Consider the following 15,241-nt stretch of genomic DNA (forward strand, 5'->3'; position numbering starts at 1 on the left):
TTGGGGTGGTATATTGCATAATGGTGTTGAATCCCGACGGCTTCTGGGTCTTTTCTTTGCCCATTGCAAGCTCTTGTGTATGCATGGTGTGTCCACTGGTGCGATTTGTTTGCCGCTAGTCGTCCCCTACGAGAGCTCCCTGATCAGACAATCCAGTGAGCACACAACACCAAGTGGCCTCCTTGCGCACAAAGTCCCTGAAACCGCAGGGTGCATTAGCTATTAATCAGCCTTCCGACCAGCGAGCGCACATCTGCCGCCACGCTAGTCGATCCGGTAAATGCCCCCTCCGGCTGTTCCTTCTCTTATGTCTTCTGCTGTTGAGTCTGCAGGGCAGCAGGGCACCAGAGTCCGGCCCCAGTGCAACTGACACACAGGAGGTTGCAGCCAGGCAATTGTATCTGTCGCAAGAGCCCGAGGTTAAATGGGCCACAGCACACTACAAAGGCCACTGCCCCCTTGATCAGTGTCGTTATCCGGAGTCAGGGGGCAGGGGGGGTGTCCAACGAGAAACAGCCCTGGCTCTGTCCGCGGCCCTCACTCGAGCCACGCAGCCAGCGGGGGGGGCACAAAGGACGCGGCCACCGACCGGCTGGGCCCACAGTGGACCACTCGGCTTCTCAGGCCTCGACCAGGGGAGCCGCGCCCACCCCAGACCCTCGCTCCCACCCGATCCTGCAAGTCCGGCCACTTCTCTCACGCCTCCCGTAGTATCCGAAACCCGGGTGCCGAAATAAAGCCGCGCTCCCGGGTGTCGCTCAATCACGGCCAGGCGGTCCGCAGCACGGCCAGCTAGCGTGACCAACTGGCATTGGTGCAAATTCAGGACGGTGAGTGTAAAAATTCAGGACAGGAGGTCAAAATTCAGGACAAAACTTCAGGACAATTGGATACGTTTTACAGACACATCAGAGGTCGCGCAATAGTATATAAGTAAGCCCAGCCATATCCAAACATATTCAGCCATTTGCAAACCTATCCATCATGTATCCTTCCATCTATCATTTCACTCATCCATCCCTTCATTCATCCTTTCACTCATCCATCCATTATCCATCCATCCATCCATCCTTTCGCTCATCTGTCCATCCATTCACCCTTGCACTTATCAGTTCATCAATCCATCCATTTCACTCATGCATCCACCCACCCACCCACTAGTCATCCACCTTTTCACTCATCCATCCTCTCACTCATCCATCCACCCTTCCACCCATCCAGCTACCCTTCCACCCATACATCCAGCTATTTACCTTTTCTCTCTTCCATCCTTCCACTCCCTCATCTATCCATCCTCCCATTATCCATCTATTCAATCGTTGTCATCCATTCACCCTTTTACTAATTCATTCAACCATCCAGCCATCCCTTCACTTGCTCACTCGCCCATCTTTTCATATTCATTTTGAGCGGAGCCTTTTTGGCCACCCAGGGCAGAGACCGGATCCACCACAGGCCAGGGGGCGAAGGGGGACAGGAGCCATCAGGGGGGGGGGGGGGCAGGAGCCATCACATGAGGGGGAACAGGAAACACCAGGGTGGGCATGCAGTATTCTAGTATTATCTTGGTCTCTTCCAGGGTGGGGTAGGGCTTCTCACCCCCTCCTGGACAAGACAACGAGAAGACAGGCTTTTTCCAAAATGTTAGTTTTGCCATCCCCACTGTGATGTACAGTACTTAAAGGAGATACTCCAAGAGAACTGATTTAACTGATTGTCCTCCATACTTTGTTAATCAGTGTGGGTGCGATTGTGCCACTTCTTTATTTTCTTAATTATAGACTGCATGTTTGAAGAACTGAGGTTTGGTTACAATTTAGTGATAGTAATTACGCTCTGTGAAAAGAGCCACATGCTGCCTCGGTGTAATCAGGGCCGGTACTAGGATGTTTGGGGCCCTGGTCAGAAGGGGGATGTGCAAGGCCCCTCTATATTGCGGAGACATGCCGCATTCAGGGCTGTTTGCATCTGAATAGATGCCCCTGCTCCTGAAGCTGCCCCCCCTCCCAGTCAACTTCAAGCAAGCACCTCTTAACAGCTCATCAATGGCTGGAGGTGTGAGGATTGCCATCCCGCTGTGCCCCTCCAATGCTGCTGGGTATCTGAGCTTTTGTACTGCCTCGGAGTCTGTTACACCCGACCTCGGCATCGGAGTCAAGAAGGGAGGCGGGTGGAAGCTGTGCCGGCTTCAGGGTGTTGCGACCGGTGCCCGGTTAAAATTACGGACAAATGGCGTCCGTTAAAAGATCCTTAACGGACAGACTGCCGAAATTACGGACTGTCCGTGTAAATTACGGACGGTTGGTCACCCTACGCCCAGCTCCGCTGTGGGCGTCCTCCGCGAGGTCCCCCTATCCCTGGCAAGATCGCCGCCCACCTCTGGCCGCTCCAGTGCCCAGATGTTCGATGGCCACCCCGGGGGAGCAAAGCAGCGCAGCTGGCAAGCCTCTCAAGTAGCAGGCCCGCAGCAAGGACCGGACCAGGAGGGCCTTCCTCAGCAGGCCCAATACGCGCACCTCCCCGCCACGGTGCCGCAGGGTCCACGGGTCACCACAACTCGGCTCCACGAACTCCGGGGATCACCAGCACTTGATCCCTGCGGCGGACAACAATTTTCATGCAGTTTGCAGGATTTTACAAGGATTTGTGGGCGGACGGACGGGGTGCTTGGAAGGCTCACGTCCTGTCGGCCATGTTGCTTGGCACCGTATTTCATCTTTAGGTGAACCCTTGGTATTGTCACTGCCACTATCCCGCCAGTGAAATGCTTCGGGATCTTCCCTTTGCTCATAAACGAAGGAGAGGTGTCCTCGTCATCCTGTGAAAATAGTACTGAACTTGGTCTTGCGCCCGCACATTTTGATGCAACCTGGCAGTTCTCCTCTTGCCACATATGTGTTCATGCATGTTAGTGCCGTTAAAGAGAAAAACAGCACGTCTATGGATGTGGGGCACTGAACTTGACCCTGAACAAGGACTATTTTGTAAAGCTAAGGATGTTCTTAGCCCCTGCAGTGCATGGACCCTTTTTGTGGTCCAATTCTGTACGAGTATTGATCTGCTGTGCTATTTGCTTCTCGGAGACGCTTTACTTCTGGCTGGTATTACCAAACCTGTTCCTTTGTAGTTGCAGCTTCCTCAGATTGCTTGGAGTCTAATTTTCAAACGCATTGTCTGTGCTGACTTTGTGGGGCTTTTCTCTTCCTCATTTTACAGTGTGAATTCCTGTGGTCACCACCTGCCACCTCGATGGCATGTTGCTGTGATGTTCGTTGTCTGGTTACTCAACTAAGTTTCTACCACTTCTGCATTTAACTGTTGGTTTCTTGTTGGAGTGTCGTGCAAGTATTGGATGTCTATAGAGTTTTAATGCTGACACAGCCCTTGCTGTAGAGGAGATACAGTGGGTCTCTGGAATGTAGATTTCATTTGTTTTTTGTTTGTTTCGGTGCATAATGCAGATTTCAAGCTGGCATAGTTTTCCTTTCTCACCATTAACATGGGGTGAAGAATTATGTTATTGGTGCCTAAATTTAAAAAAATGAATAAAGTCCTTATGTTTACTGTGACCATTTTGGAACCATGATTACCCTGGCACTAATTCAGAATTTGGAGGAAGGTTCTCAAAAGTGGGCTTTAGCTCATAAAACAAATTGAGCCAGGACAATAGTAAAGCTTCCCTGTAGTAAGTATGTTAAAGAGCTGTACTAGAACGAACCTGGTGGCTGTCCTGACTCGATCTATCCCCCCCTAAAGAAACCATTAACAGGCATTGATGCCCAATACACCCCCCCCCCCACATTCCCCAATTTCTCTTTTAGACCAGTGGTTCTAGACCTACTCTGGAGGAGCAGGTGGGCGTCTGAGGGATCCCCAACTTCTTAGAAAAGTAATGACAGATTAATAAAGTGCAAATAAATAAGGAATCAAACTGTATGATTGAAGATTTTAACACTTTATGCAAATGAGAAGGAATTTGAAAGTGGAGGCTAAAAATTAAGTTTGTATCCTTCGAGTGATTTCTGGGAGCAGTGTAAGTGCATCAAAAAGAATACAGTATCGACGATGAGTGGCCTCAATTGAATTTGGTAATGCTTAAACATTCGCAAATAGAACATTTTAATTTGTTTGTATTAAATTCAATATTTCTTTATTGGTGTATTTGTTTGATAAATGCTTATTCCTGTATTTTTGTGTGCATTGTTTTGCTGTTCAGATCGTCAGATGCTTAGGCGGGGTCCCTGGATTCATGGGTGGGGCGGGGGGGGGGTGCCACATGGTTCCAGTATTGATTAGGTGGGCGCCCTCAGTTGTCAAAGGGTTAAGAACCACTGCTCTAGACTAATCCTCAATCTGACTTCGAAGTAATTGACCAGCTGCCTGCGTACCGGACCTGCTGGCTATGCATAGCTGCGCTGAGTCTTTGCTACAAGTAGCAACATCTGCCACAGCATACAAGGCAGTGCTTAGGCAGGCTGACCCTGGAGGTGGAGGGGACTGTGGTGGGTGGTAGGATAGTTACACTGGCTGCGGGAGTACCGGACTGAACCGCGAGTGATAGTGTCATTGGCTGACAACGTTGCTGGCCAGATTGCCTCCTTGATGATCTTTCTGGTGTGACTGAAGTGCCAGGCAGAACAAGACTGGTCCTAGGGTTTCTGGACACTGACACTGGCAAAGAATGACCCCCTCCCCCCCCCCCCCGAAGAAAATAGAGCAGTAGTCCAATGTATCCCAGCAGGGTGTTCTGAACAGTGGGGAGAAGGCATCGGCACCTTAATGTCTGAGAGTATGTCTCTTCTCGTTGTTGGGAATATATTGGAGGCCATCCTGTTCTGTGTGCTTCAAGAGGATCTCAATTATGGTATCACAGGGAATTCAGACTGAGGCAGGAGGCACTGCATGGATCCCTACAGCACAATGAGTTAAAAAAAAAAATGTAAGTCAATACATTGTGGGGAAACGAGTTGAGGGGTTATCAGTCTTAAGACATGACCACTATTAGCAGCACCCTGCGAACTGCCTGAAGTTGGCACATTGTGAGTTAATAGCAGGAATGTAACTGACTAGGTGCGGTGAGGGCCCTCTAGTTTAGACTTTAACCCCTCCCATGCTGGTGACGAATCTCAGCCGCCACGCTCCGCAGTGCTCGTGTGCGGATGACGGCTGGGGTTAGTCATGGCCCCGCCCTGTTCTTTTGTTTACCGCAAACGGTAAAATTGCGGCCGCAGCGAAGGGGTTAAAGGCTAAAGTCACGTTTGCCATTTTAGTATTCGAGCATCCACACTAGCTGTAGAAATTATATATATATATATATATATATATATATATATATATATATATATATATATATATATATATATATATATATATATATATATATATATATATATATATATATATATACTTTTTTTTTTTTTTTTTTTGGGGGGGTGGGGTTTTATGGCTTCACTCAACTCTTCTAGTGGTCTAGCCATAGGCTGTGGCAACTGTTCTATTTTTGTTTTTCTTGTTTTTGTTCTCTGCAGTTGAAAATGGTAGGTCTTTTCGACTACTGCGCTGCTGAAAGTCCAGGGAGGACTACCTTGCAGTCTGGTTGAGCTTTCTGCGAGGCACTCTCACTGTAAGTCGGTGGCCAGTACATAAAAAATGCTCACTTGGAGACTGAGGAATGGAGGCTTTGAACTCGGTGGTGTGGGGGTCAAGCAAACATTCTTCCTGTTTGCTTAATGTCTCCTTTGACGTTTTTCTCGACCTCTCTTACTGGATACCTGGCTCGACCAACTATGATACTCGTAGTTGCGTTGCTAACTGCTATCATCCTCTAGACTTTGAGACTGTCTAAGGACATTTGCCCTCCCTATTGAATAAAGCCAGCATTCTAACCAGTTCCTGCTCAGACTAAAACTTTAAGGTTCAGCATCATTCCATACTTGGTCGTCTGGACTTGAACTTCATTACATTCCAGAAAGGCTCTAGGCCTTGCTACTCTAGACGACTGTGAAAAGCGGAGTCTTGCAAGGTTAACAGTCTGCATGCAGGCCTATACTCCATCAAGATATCTCATTGGGAGTTGAGATTTTAAATCTCAACTCAAGTGATTCCTTCAGAACTTCCTCAATAGGAGACCTCCCATTCACAAACACAACAAACAAAAAACTGATGCATCCAAGCTCTACAATCGTGCATCTACTCAACCTCCATCACTATTTAGTCTCTGTAACAGGGATCGTGTAAGGAGGTTAAAAAAACAAGCTAAATAAACAGGCAAGCATTTATTTGCAGGTTAATAAATGCTTGCCAATTTATTAACATTTGTTTCTGAATATTGGTGCTAGCAACTAAGCAGCAGGATCTGTTGTTCACCAAGGGGCCCGCATTTAAAGGTCAAGAGGGCCATACTTTGAATATCACCTCTAAATCATATGCTAGTTCAGGTACTGACTAATTACCACTGCTCCTCCATTCCATATCTTGTGGCCATTCCAGAAATACATAGGTTTCCTTGATACCCATTTTTCACTCTACATATTTCACCATATGAATTGGTCTATAATTGGTACAAAACGAAAAAACTATCATACAGTGCAGCTGTTATTTGCTCTGTGTACCTTGGCTTCTTCGAGAACATACAAACCCTATATATCCCTGCAACTAGAAGGGTCTAGCTGACTTAATGGTATATTGCCTTCGTGAATCTGCCATCGGGACAAAACGTTCTCACAAATGTCTGTTTTTTTCTTACACTTTTTTCCAATTTTCCTTTTAGTTCAACAGTTGTTTTTTTTTTTTTTTATAAAAACCCTGATGGATCGACACATATGACCCCCTTCCTGAATGTGGATTGCCTACTTTCCAGAAAACTGTAGCCTTCCTAGATCACCCATTGGGTTTTACATTAGTATCTGCCAAACTAAGTAGTTTGAGAGCACAAAAATAGGAAAAACGAGCTACCTTTTTGAAAAATGCCAAAACGTTCAGCTCTGCATGTTCCTGAAAGCGGGTAAAATCATGTCTTTAGCACAGCAAACAGTTTGATGCCATTTTGGGGAGGGAGGAGGGGGGTTAGACTTTTATCCAGAGCATATTTTGTCTCATATTTTTCCCCAAAAACTCAACATTTCACTATTTTGCTATTGTCTCAGTTCCCCTCTAAGGGTACCAACAAACCCTAGTCACCTGTATAATCCACAAAAATATTGGAAAAAAGGACGCAATTATGGTGTGGGTACCTTCTGTGTTAAAAAGTTATGAAGCCCTACGCGCAAACAATTCCAAATAGCCCAAAAAAAAGGGCTCAGCATTGGAGGGGAAGACGTCCAACAGTTAAAGGGTTAACATCCTATTTCTTGTTGACACATATATATATATATATATATATATATATATATATATATATAGTTCCAGTGTCCCTAGAAATCGTAACCGAGTGCAGAAGGAATGAAGATACTGGTTTGAACCAAAATCAACGATGAATAAATTCTGATCTTTCTAGCATTTTAATTAGACCTATGAATTTACTACCCGCTGAGAGGCAAAGAAAGTAAATTAATCTAGTCCTGCTATGCTGGGTAAATATATGAAGACCCCTATTTAGTGCATTGATTTCATGGGGGCATACCAATAGTTAGTGCTTAAGCGTTCACAGGAATATCTGTGTAAAATAGTATTTACCTTCGAAATGAAATGAATTTGTACTCTTAAAGCGAACTTATACCCCAACTGGGGTCTCCTGGCGCTGTACGCATACCGCTGTGGAACCCTTCTTGGCTTTTCCCTGTGAAGTTCCCACTCCTGGGCACCCCCAAGGTGAAGCCTGGCATCCCAGAGCTGTTGGGGCCGTTGTGGAGATTAAGCAAGCTATTGCCCAGAGTTGCAGAGTGGGACCAATGATTAGAATAGGCACCGAGGCGAGAATTATCAGGTCCGAGGAAATTGAGCCCAAGACCCGCCGAGGCGGGAATTGAACCCTGGTCCCAGGCCAGACCTCTGCATCAGGGTCTGCCGCTCTACTCATTGAGCCACACTTCTCCACCATTGAGCCACACTTCTCCAGTCACTGAATATTAGAATGAACATAAATTATTTTTACCAATCTCATTGTGAGGACAACATCATTAGAAATCCATGGCATTCCTGTGGATGAGCTTTTTTTGGCAAGAGAGTTGATGTGGTATAGTTTAGTTGAGTCCTGAGAGTGCAAGAGAAACCTAAATGTTTTCCATCCTCTTGTATGACTAGATACTGTTAGTCTTTCCTGGTCCCATGTGATAAGTCATAGTCCTACAACATTGTTACCCTTTTACATAGATGTTATGCTCCTCTTATTTTAAGTGATCCTGTGAGAAGAAGACTCCATAAAGGAGAAGAGGTTGCTAATAAAGCTAGGTCAGTAGAAATCTTCATTGTATTTGACAAAAGCCTCTTTTCATCCGCTAAAAGTGGGACTTTGGTGTAAACCTCAGACTGACTAAAAAATTAACTGATGTGTTACCTGCAATTGCAGTGCGCTATAGAATCCAGATGCTCTCAGCCATAGTGTGAGCATCTTTAAGTTACTTTCCTCTAGTCCTTTAGTTTTTTTTTTTTTTTTTTTTTTTTGCAGAGTTTTTATATAGCGCGAACTAGACCCGAACTGAATCGGGTATCAGAGCGCTTTACATAGCATCAGTTACGTTACATGAGGACACGCATTCATTTTTAGGCACGGGGAGATTAAGTGATTTGCCCAGAATCACAGGAGGGTTTTCGCGTCGTTACCGAGACTCGAACCCAGATTCCGAGGTCGAGCGCCCTAGCCGTTAGGCCAACTCCTCTCCGCCAGTTGTATTATTGCCGGGTAAGAAATATAAACTTTCGCCATGCACTTCTGTTATTTTTCACAACTAGTTTTGATCAAAGCCAACCGGTTTCTTATTGTGAAATGTTTTCACTCTAAGTGTACTAAGACGCCACCGATAAGGAGCGTAAATCTGTGTTCAGGAATGCAATGAAGGTACCATGATGAAGAGCTGCAATTGCACATCAATCAATCAGGGTTGGTATAGCGCCACTACTCACCTGTGAGCGTCTCAAGGCACTGGGGGAAGCTCCATTGAGTGCTCAGGTCATCAGAAGAGCCAGGTCTTGAGGTCCTTCCTGAACTCCGGCAATGTGGGAGATTGCCGGAAGCGGATGGGGAGGTTGATCCAGGCCTTGGCTGTGAGGTTGGACTTTCCTCCTGGTTTGGTCTTGTTGATACGAGGGATGGTGGCTAGACAGAGCTCTGCTGAACTTGACTTCCTCCACACGCCCCAGATTCTACAAAACACTTTTCTAGATTTCCTTTCTTTGGGGTATTCTTCTACCTGCTGAGTTTGTTTTTAAAGTAAACAAATAATGCAGTACAATGAATTAGCAGCAGTGCTTAGTTAATGGTTTTAAAAGTTGAAACCACCTTAAACAATATACAAAATTTTGTTCTGTTTTACATATTTTTTTCTTTCTTTCCAGGGTAGGTAAAACTTCGCTTATGAACCAGTATGTGAACAAGAAGTTTAGTAATCAATATAAAGCAACAATAGGAGCAGATTTCCTGACAAAGGAGGTGATGGTGGATGACAGATTGGTCACTATGCAGGTAAGAACTTTTTTCCAGCAAAATTACAATGCAACCTGCAAAGAAAATTGTACTATGAATATTTTAGCTGCAAGATGGCATAAATATTGCATATAACTTTCTTTCATCAACTAGCTAGATGGAAACTGTCTCAAAATCTTCCCTTTTCAAACCCAGAGGATCAGGCTCCAGATGGGTCTGTTACCAACTAATTACAAAATCGCTCCATAATACATTTTTATATAAAGTAACTCTTAAGTTGAAAAACAGATTATTTTCACTACTTGGAGCAGGGTGGGTTGCAAAGTGTGAAAAATGGACATATCAGTGACTACCTGATTTTTATATTTGGCTTGCAATGGTTGAAAACTGGCACTACATATAACCATTTCAAGTTGGCTTATCCGCACACTACACATTCTATTGACTTGTGTTCTGCTGCATCCCCTATTGACCACAAAAATGCTGGGAGTGTGTGTATTGAGCAGAGTGACTGCACTTCACAGGATATGAGCTTTTATATTGTACCTAGGCTAGCCTTTCTCTGTGAAGATGTTAGACGTACCCGTATCCTGTGACCTTGTTAAATTTTCTGATTGATTGCTTAACTACAAAAGTCATGTAAGCCTTTTCTGATTTGAAAGGTAGTTTCTAATAGCACCCTGTAACTAGGGGGGAAATCTGAACATTATTCTGCAGAGCCCTAATAAATGGCTCTAAGTATAGCGAGAAAAGGAGAGGGGGAAAGAGGACAGTCCTGCCGCGTACCACAACGGATTGAGACAGATTTGTAAGCCAAAATAATAGTTTGGCTTGGGGCTTGCGGTACAAGGCTTGTACCCATTTACTGTATCTCACTCTAAGTCCAAATAATGAGAGTATTGACCACAGATAATCCCAAGTCACCCGGTCAAACTGTTTTTGGCATCTAGAAGAGCCATGCCCAACCTCAGCCCTGATTTCCTAGCTAAATCAAAAGCCCCCTCTGCTGTGTTGATCTGCTCCGTAGTACCTCTTCCCTGTATGAAGCCATGCTGCTGACTAGAAACTAACCCTGTGCTGGAACAGGGTTTCGGAAGGACCCTGTGCTGGAACAGGATTTAGGAAGGGTGTCACAGGACTGTAATTCAGGACAAAGTTCCCCTGTTAATAGACCCTTGTAATTAAGTAGTTCCAGCATAGTCCAACAAGCAGGCCTGTAGAAAAGAGTAAACGGTCGCTTGTTTGTTTTTGTTAATAGGACTGGTGCCCCATGAATTGAATGATTAGAGGCATCCCTTCATTCCCTTTGTTTATATATGGTGTTTATATGAATGTTTTTCATTTATATTGTTTGTAAAAAGTGTATTTGTACCACGATGTTATCTGTGAATGTCACTATTTGTGTATGTTTTTTGTCTGAATATATTTAAATGTGTTTTGAAACCACTATGAAATAAGTAAAAAAGTACTAAATGAAAAGTTTGCCCACTTTGGATTATTGGCTAGGTGCGGTGAGAATTTAATGTACTAATCTTTCTGGCCATCCTGTTTATTACATTAGAGTGGTCTAGGCCAGGTAGCAAATAGACCCAAGCCTTCCTTGGTCCTTCTAGAAACTAAGCCAGGCATCATAGGAGCCAACCGGGTGGCTATAGAGTACATTGAGGACTTATAAAGAAATGGATGAAGGCCGACATGGCGCAGTCAAGCTGTGCGAGTGGTTCAGGGGTGCATTAACACCCCTGTTATCATATGTTGTTTCAGTTTTGTGGTGTCATAACTGGTTAGCACCTACCATTCTGCACGCTGGTAAAGGAGAAAATGGATACGTTTGTACAGTTTAAAAGAAATAAATGAAAATAATGAAAAAACAAGAAGACCTAGGTGTGCATCCCACCCCCATATTTTTTTCCCTGTATGAAGCACATGCTGCTGCCTAGAAACTAAGCCAGGCATCATAGGAGCCAACCGGGTGGCTATGCATTTTTGCAAAATCTTTGCATCTACACTTATAAGGGATAGCGGCCGGTAAGAGCTGCGCTCCTCGGACGTTTTACCTTTTTTCAAGAAGAAAACTATATTTAATTTCCATGACTCTGGAGCCTGGCCCTCTGATCTAATAAGTTGAATAGCCGCCCCCAGGAGAGGAACCAAAGCGTTTTTAAAAGCTATCTAAAACTCTGCTGGAATTGAGTCTTCCCCTGCTGCTTTCCCCGATATTACCCGCTGATTTCTTCATGTTCCATCAAGGCAGCATCTTCGTCACACACAGAGGGCAACTTGCTCCCCCCTAGATATTCCTGGAGTCTTTCCTCCCTTGCCCCTACTTTTTGTGTGTAAAGTTTCTGAAAAAACAGAATTGTTCAGCGATTGCTTTTGGGTGCGAATTTAAAGTGCTGTCCTCCCCCTTTTATAACCTTTCTCAATGTTTTGGCACGATTATCCGCTAACTGATGGGAAAGTACCTTCCCAATTCGGTCTCCATATTCATATTGTAATGATCTATGCTTATTATAACTCGCCACAACTTTTTCCTTAAAAGGCCTGCTTATAACCAGTTGCTTTTCTATTAAAGAGTTGTTATTATTATTAATTGAAATTTGTAGAGCGCAACTAAACCCGTAGGCGTCAAGGCGCTAAAGTTATACAGTAGACCCTCAACTAGGGCACCCCACCAAATTGCAACTGCGTGACAAAGTTCACTTGCTAATAATTTTTTAAGCGCAGCTCTGTCCGCAGTATCCGACTCCCTATTATGCCGCCATATATACTGCTCGGTAACCCCCCCCCTATTGTATGCCTTCATCGCTTCCCACACTACCCAGGGGGAAGCTGTCCTTGTATTATCCTCAAAGTCCACTATTTTTTGATGAGTAAAGAGTAAATGGTCGCTATCGGAGAGTAACGTGGAAATGAGAATGGCTGCTGTGTTTAGTCTCAGTCTTGACCTGGAAGGATAGTAAGATGGGATTATGATCGGAGACTATCCTAGGGCATACTTCCGTCTGAACTGATATTATTTTATCTGCGACCCAAGCCATCTCTATTCTTGAGCAATGTCTGTGCGGGGTGGAGTAATAAGTATACCCAGGAGCGTCTGCATGAAGTGACTGCCAAGCACCATTAAGGAGTGCAGCCTCCCCAGTTCATGAATCTAAGCTTTCACTTTCCCCATTCTAGAAGTGGCTATTCTGTTTGTAGAATCAATGTCATAGTCCACAACACAGTTAAAATCCCTCATTTCTAGACACTCCCCCGACACGCGCACACGCACGCACACACGCGCACACACACACACGCACGATCAAACCAAATACCTTAACAATAATCCCTCTGTCTATCTTCAAATCATCTTTGTTTCCTAACCTTGCTACCTTACCCAGCTCCTTACCTCCCGGTGTGCTCCCTTTATGACCTTTTCCTGTGTCACCCCCTCATACCTCCCCCTGTACTATGAAGAAGGAATCCTCCTCCTTATAGGCTACCATTGGATTGGCAGCTAGCTCACAGTGCATCCCGGGCTACCCATCGTCTAGCCCCCCCCCCCCCCCCACCCCACTTCTAAGACTTTCTGTCAGCTTCTTCCATCTGCCATTGGCTTAAACCTTTCTTGGCCTCTTGATCCGTAAGAAAGAACTGCGAATGTCTGCATTTTGTAACCTTTAGTCGGGCCAGCTCTTGTAAGGACACCCGAGTGCCTTCCGCCTTTAATGGGTCAATAATTTGCCTCAATTTCCATTTTCTGTCCACGTTGGCTCTGCACAGATCTGACCAAAGAAAGGGTGTCGACCGCTACAGGAATACTGGGGCGAGCTTTAATGGATATTGCCTGTCTAAATAAGAAATTACCAAAGCAGATCAGAAGAGGTCTAGGATAGCAAGAGTTTAGCTTATGCAAGAATATCGGGAGTCTATGTGCTCGTTGAATTTTACAGTCCCAATCCGCCATATCTTGGAAGGCCCTTTGAAGTAGTTGGACAATGTAAGCATGCGAGTCAGAGCCCTTCTTGGCTTCTGGGACCCCAAACAGTCTTGTTGTTCCGGCACTGCCGGTTTTCCAGATCCTCGGTCTTAGTTTGCTTCGCTAATACGGTCTCGCCATGGCTGTGTATAATTCTAGTTGTAGTAGAAGACTAGCACCCATGTAAACTCTCTCCTTATGTAAATAAACCAGCTTGGAATTATCCTGCCTTCGAAGATGCCGGAATGGTATGGTGCATTATGCATTTACATATCCGAATTAGCAACACCCTTTCAATTGGAAATATTGGCTAAATCCTTTTCAACATCAGTCTTAAAGGACTGTTACCTCTCTAACGCTGGCTTAATGATTGCATTTTGCAGGTCTTCAGTGTTATGTAGATGTAAGAGTAAGGACCTTGTGTGGGCTATGTGGATCTAGAGGATTTTTAACTGAAGCAGCATTTATTGCATAGTACACCAGTATGGCGAGGGCAGCCAATTGGTGAGTGATCCTAACTTACAAGCGTTTGTTGTCTGACCTCTGTGCATTCACTGACTTTCTGCCAGAAGTCAAAAAAGCCAAAGTCAAGAACCTTTTTCGAGAAGGGGAAAGAGCCTCGTCTGAGATGATAGACTGTGCAATGGACATCGGTTCCCATGTGCACGGTTTTATATCTTTTTGCCTGAATGGGGGATGAGAGGGGGCTACAGCTCTGTGCATGCTGTAAGAGTAATCCTCTCCAGTATTGGATCTTTCATATATTCAAATACTTGTATTATTTGTCTCTTGGTAAAATTTGTTTGAATTGCAGTATTCTGCATAGCCTGTAAGGGCTAGCGACATCCACCTTAGTATATTAATCACATCATATGAATAGAACCAATCTTCAGCCAATCTGATTGCAGCACCTTGATGACCAATCCCCTCGAGGCTGCCATACCTCAGATTTGCTATCACATGTCCTGTAAAGGGAGTCTCCCTGAGCTCTGCTCAGTTTACTTCAAGAAAGCCTGAGAATCTTCAGCTGTTTCATTCTTTCAGCATTGAAGTGCGTGAAGGCAATTTCTGAATCCATTTGAAAATCTGACTGAACGTCATGCCTGGAACATCCCAAAAAGGTCTCTTCAGGCCTTGTGGTACTTGTGCGAAGATGTCCCTGCACTCACAAGAACTCCATTAAATGCCTAGATCTCTCTCGTAGGTTTAAAGTCTGCAATAACTGTTTAGCTTTTCATCTGAGCTTTCTCACCAGCACAGAAAAGAATGTCTTCAAAACACAGGCCTAGATTAGAGCCTCCAGCTCTAGGGAACTTGGGTATCAATAACAATTACTAATCCGGTGTGGACAATGGAAACAGTTCACAAAATCAGTACCATGGCAACATCCTTGACCGCTTTAAATAAGAACAAAGGAGAGCCCTGCCAGTAATTTTTAAATGAGGTCCTATTCAAGGATCCTAGGATGCAAACAAGACATCAGAGCAGCCATCAAGGGAGTCAAGACATCAGACCCAACAATACATTTAGTGATTTTTTTAATTCATATTTTTCAAATTTCAAAATTTAATACATTGATATTACAAAATAAATATTAATTCATTATAAGTTCATTGATTTTAAAACACACACATGGTTTTCAACATATACAGTCCCACAAACACTGTTCAGATCTCACACTCCAGTAAACACACACTCCA

General features: G+C 44.6%; 1 protein-coding gene across 1 annotated transcript in view; it reads left to right on the top strand.

Moving 5' to 3' along the window:
* Positions 1 to 15,241, top strand: part of RAB7A (RAB7A, member RAS oncogene family) — a 116,195-nt gene that overhangs the window by 71,584 nt on the left and 29,370 nt on the right. The window contains exon 3 of the mRNA XM_078661770.1: positions 9,493 to 9,619. Within this exon, the coding sequence (XP_078517896.1) occupies positions 9,493 to 9,619 (127 nt within the window). The remainder of the gene's footprint in view (positions 1 to 9,492; positions 9,620 to 15,241) is intronic.

Source organism: Lissotriton helveticus, chromosome 9 (genome assembly GCF_964261635.1).
Source record: "Lissotriton helveticus chromosome 9, aLisHel1.1, whole genome shotgun sequence".
NCBI lineage: Eukaryota > Metazoa > Chordata > Amphibia > Caudata > Salamandridae > Lissotriton > Lissotriton helveticus.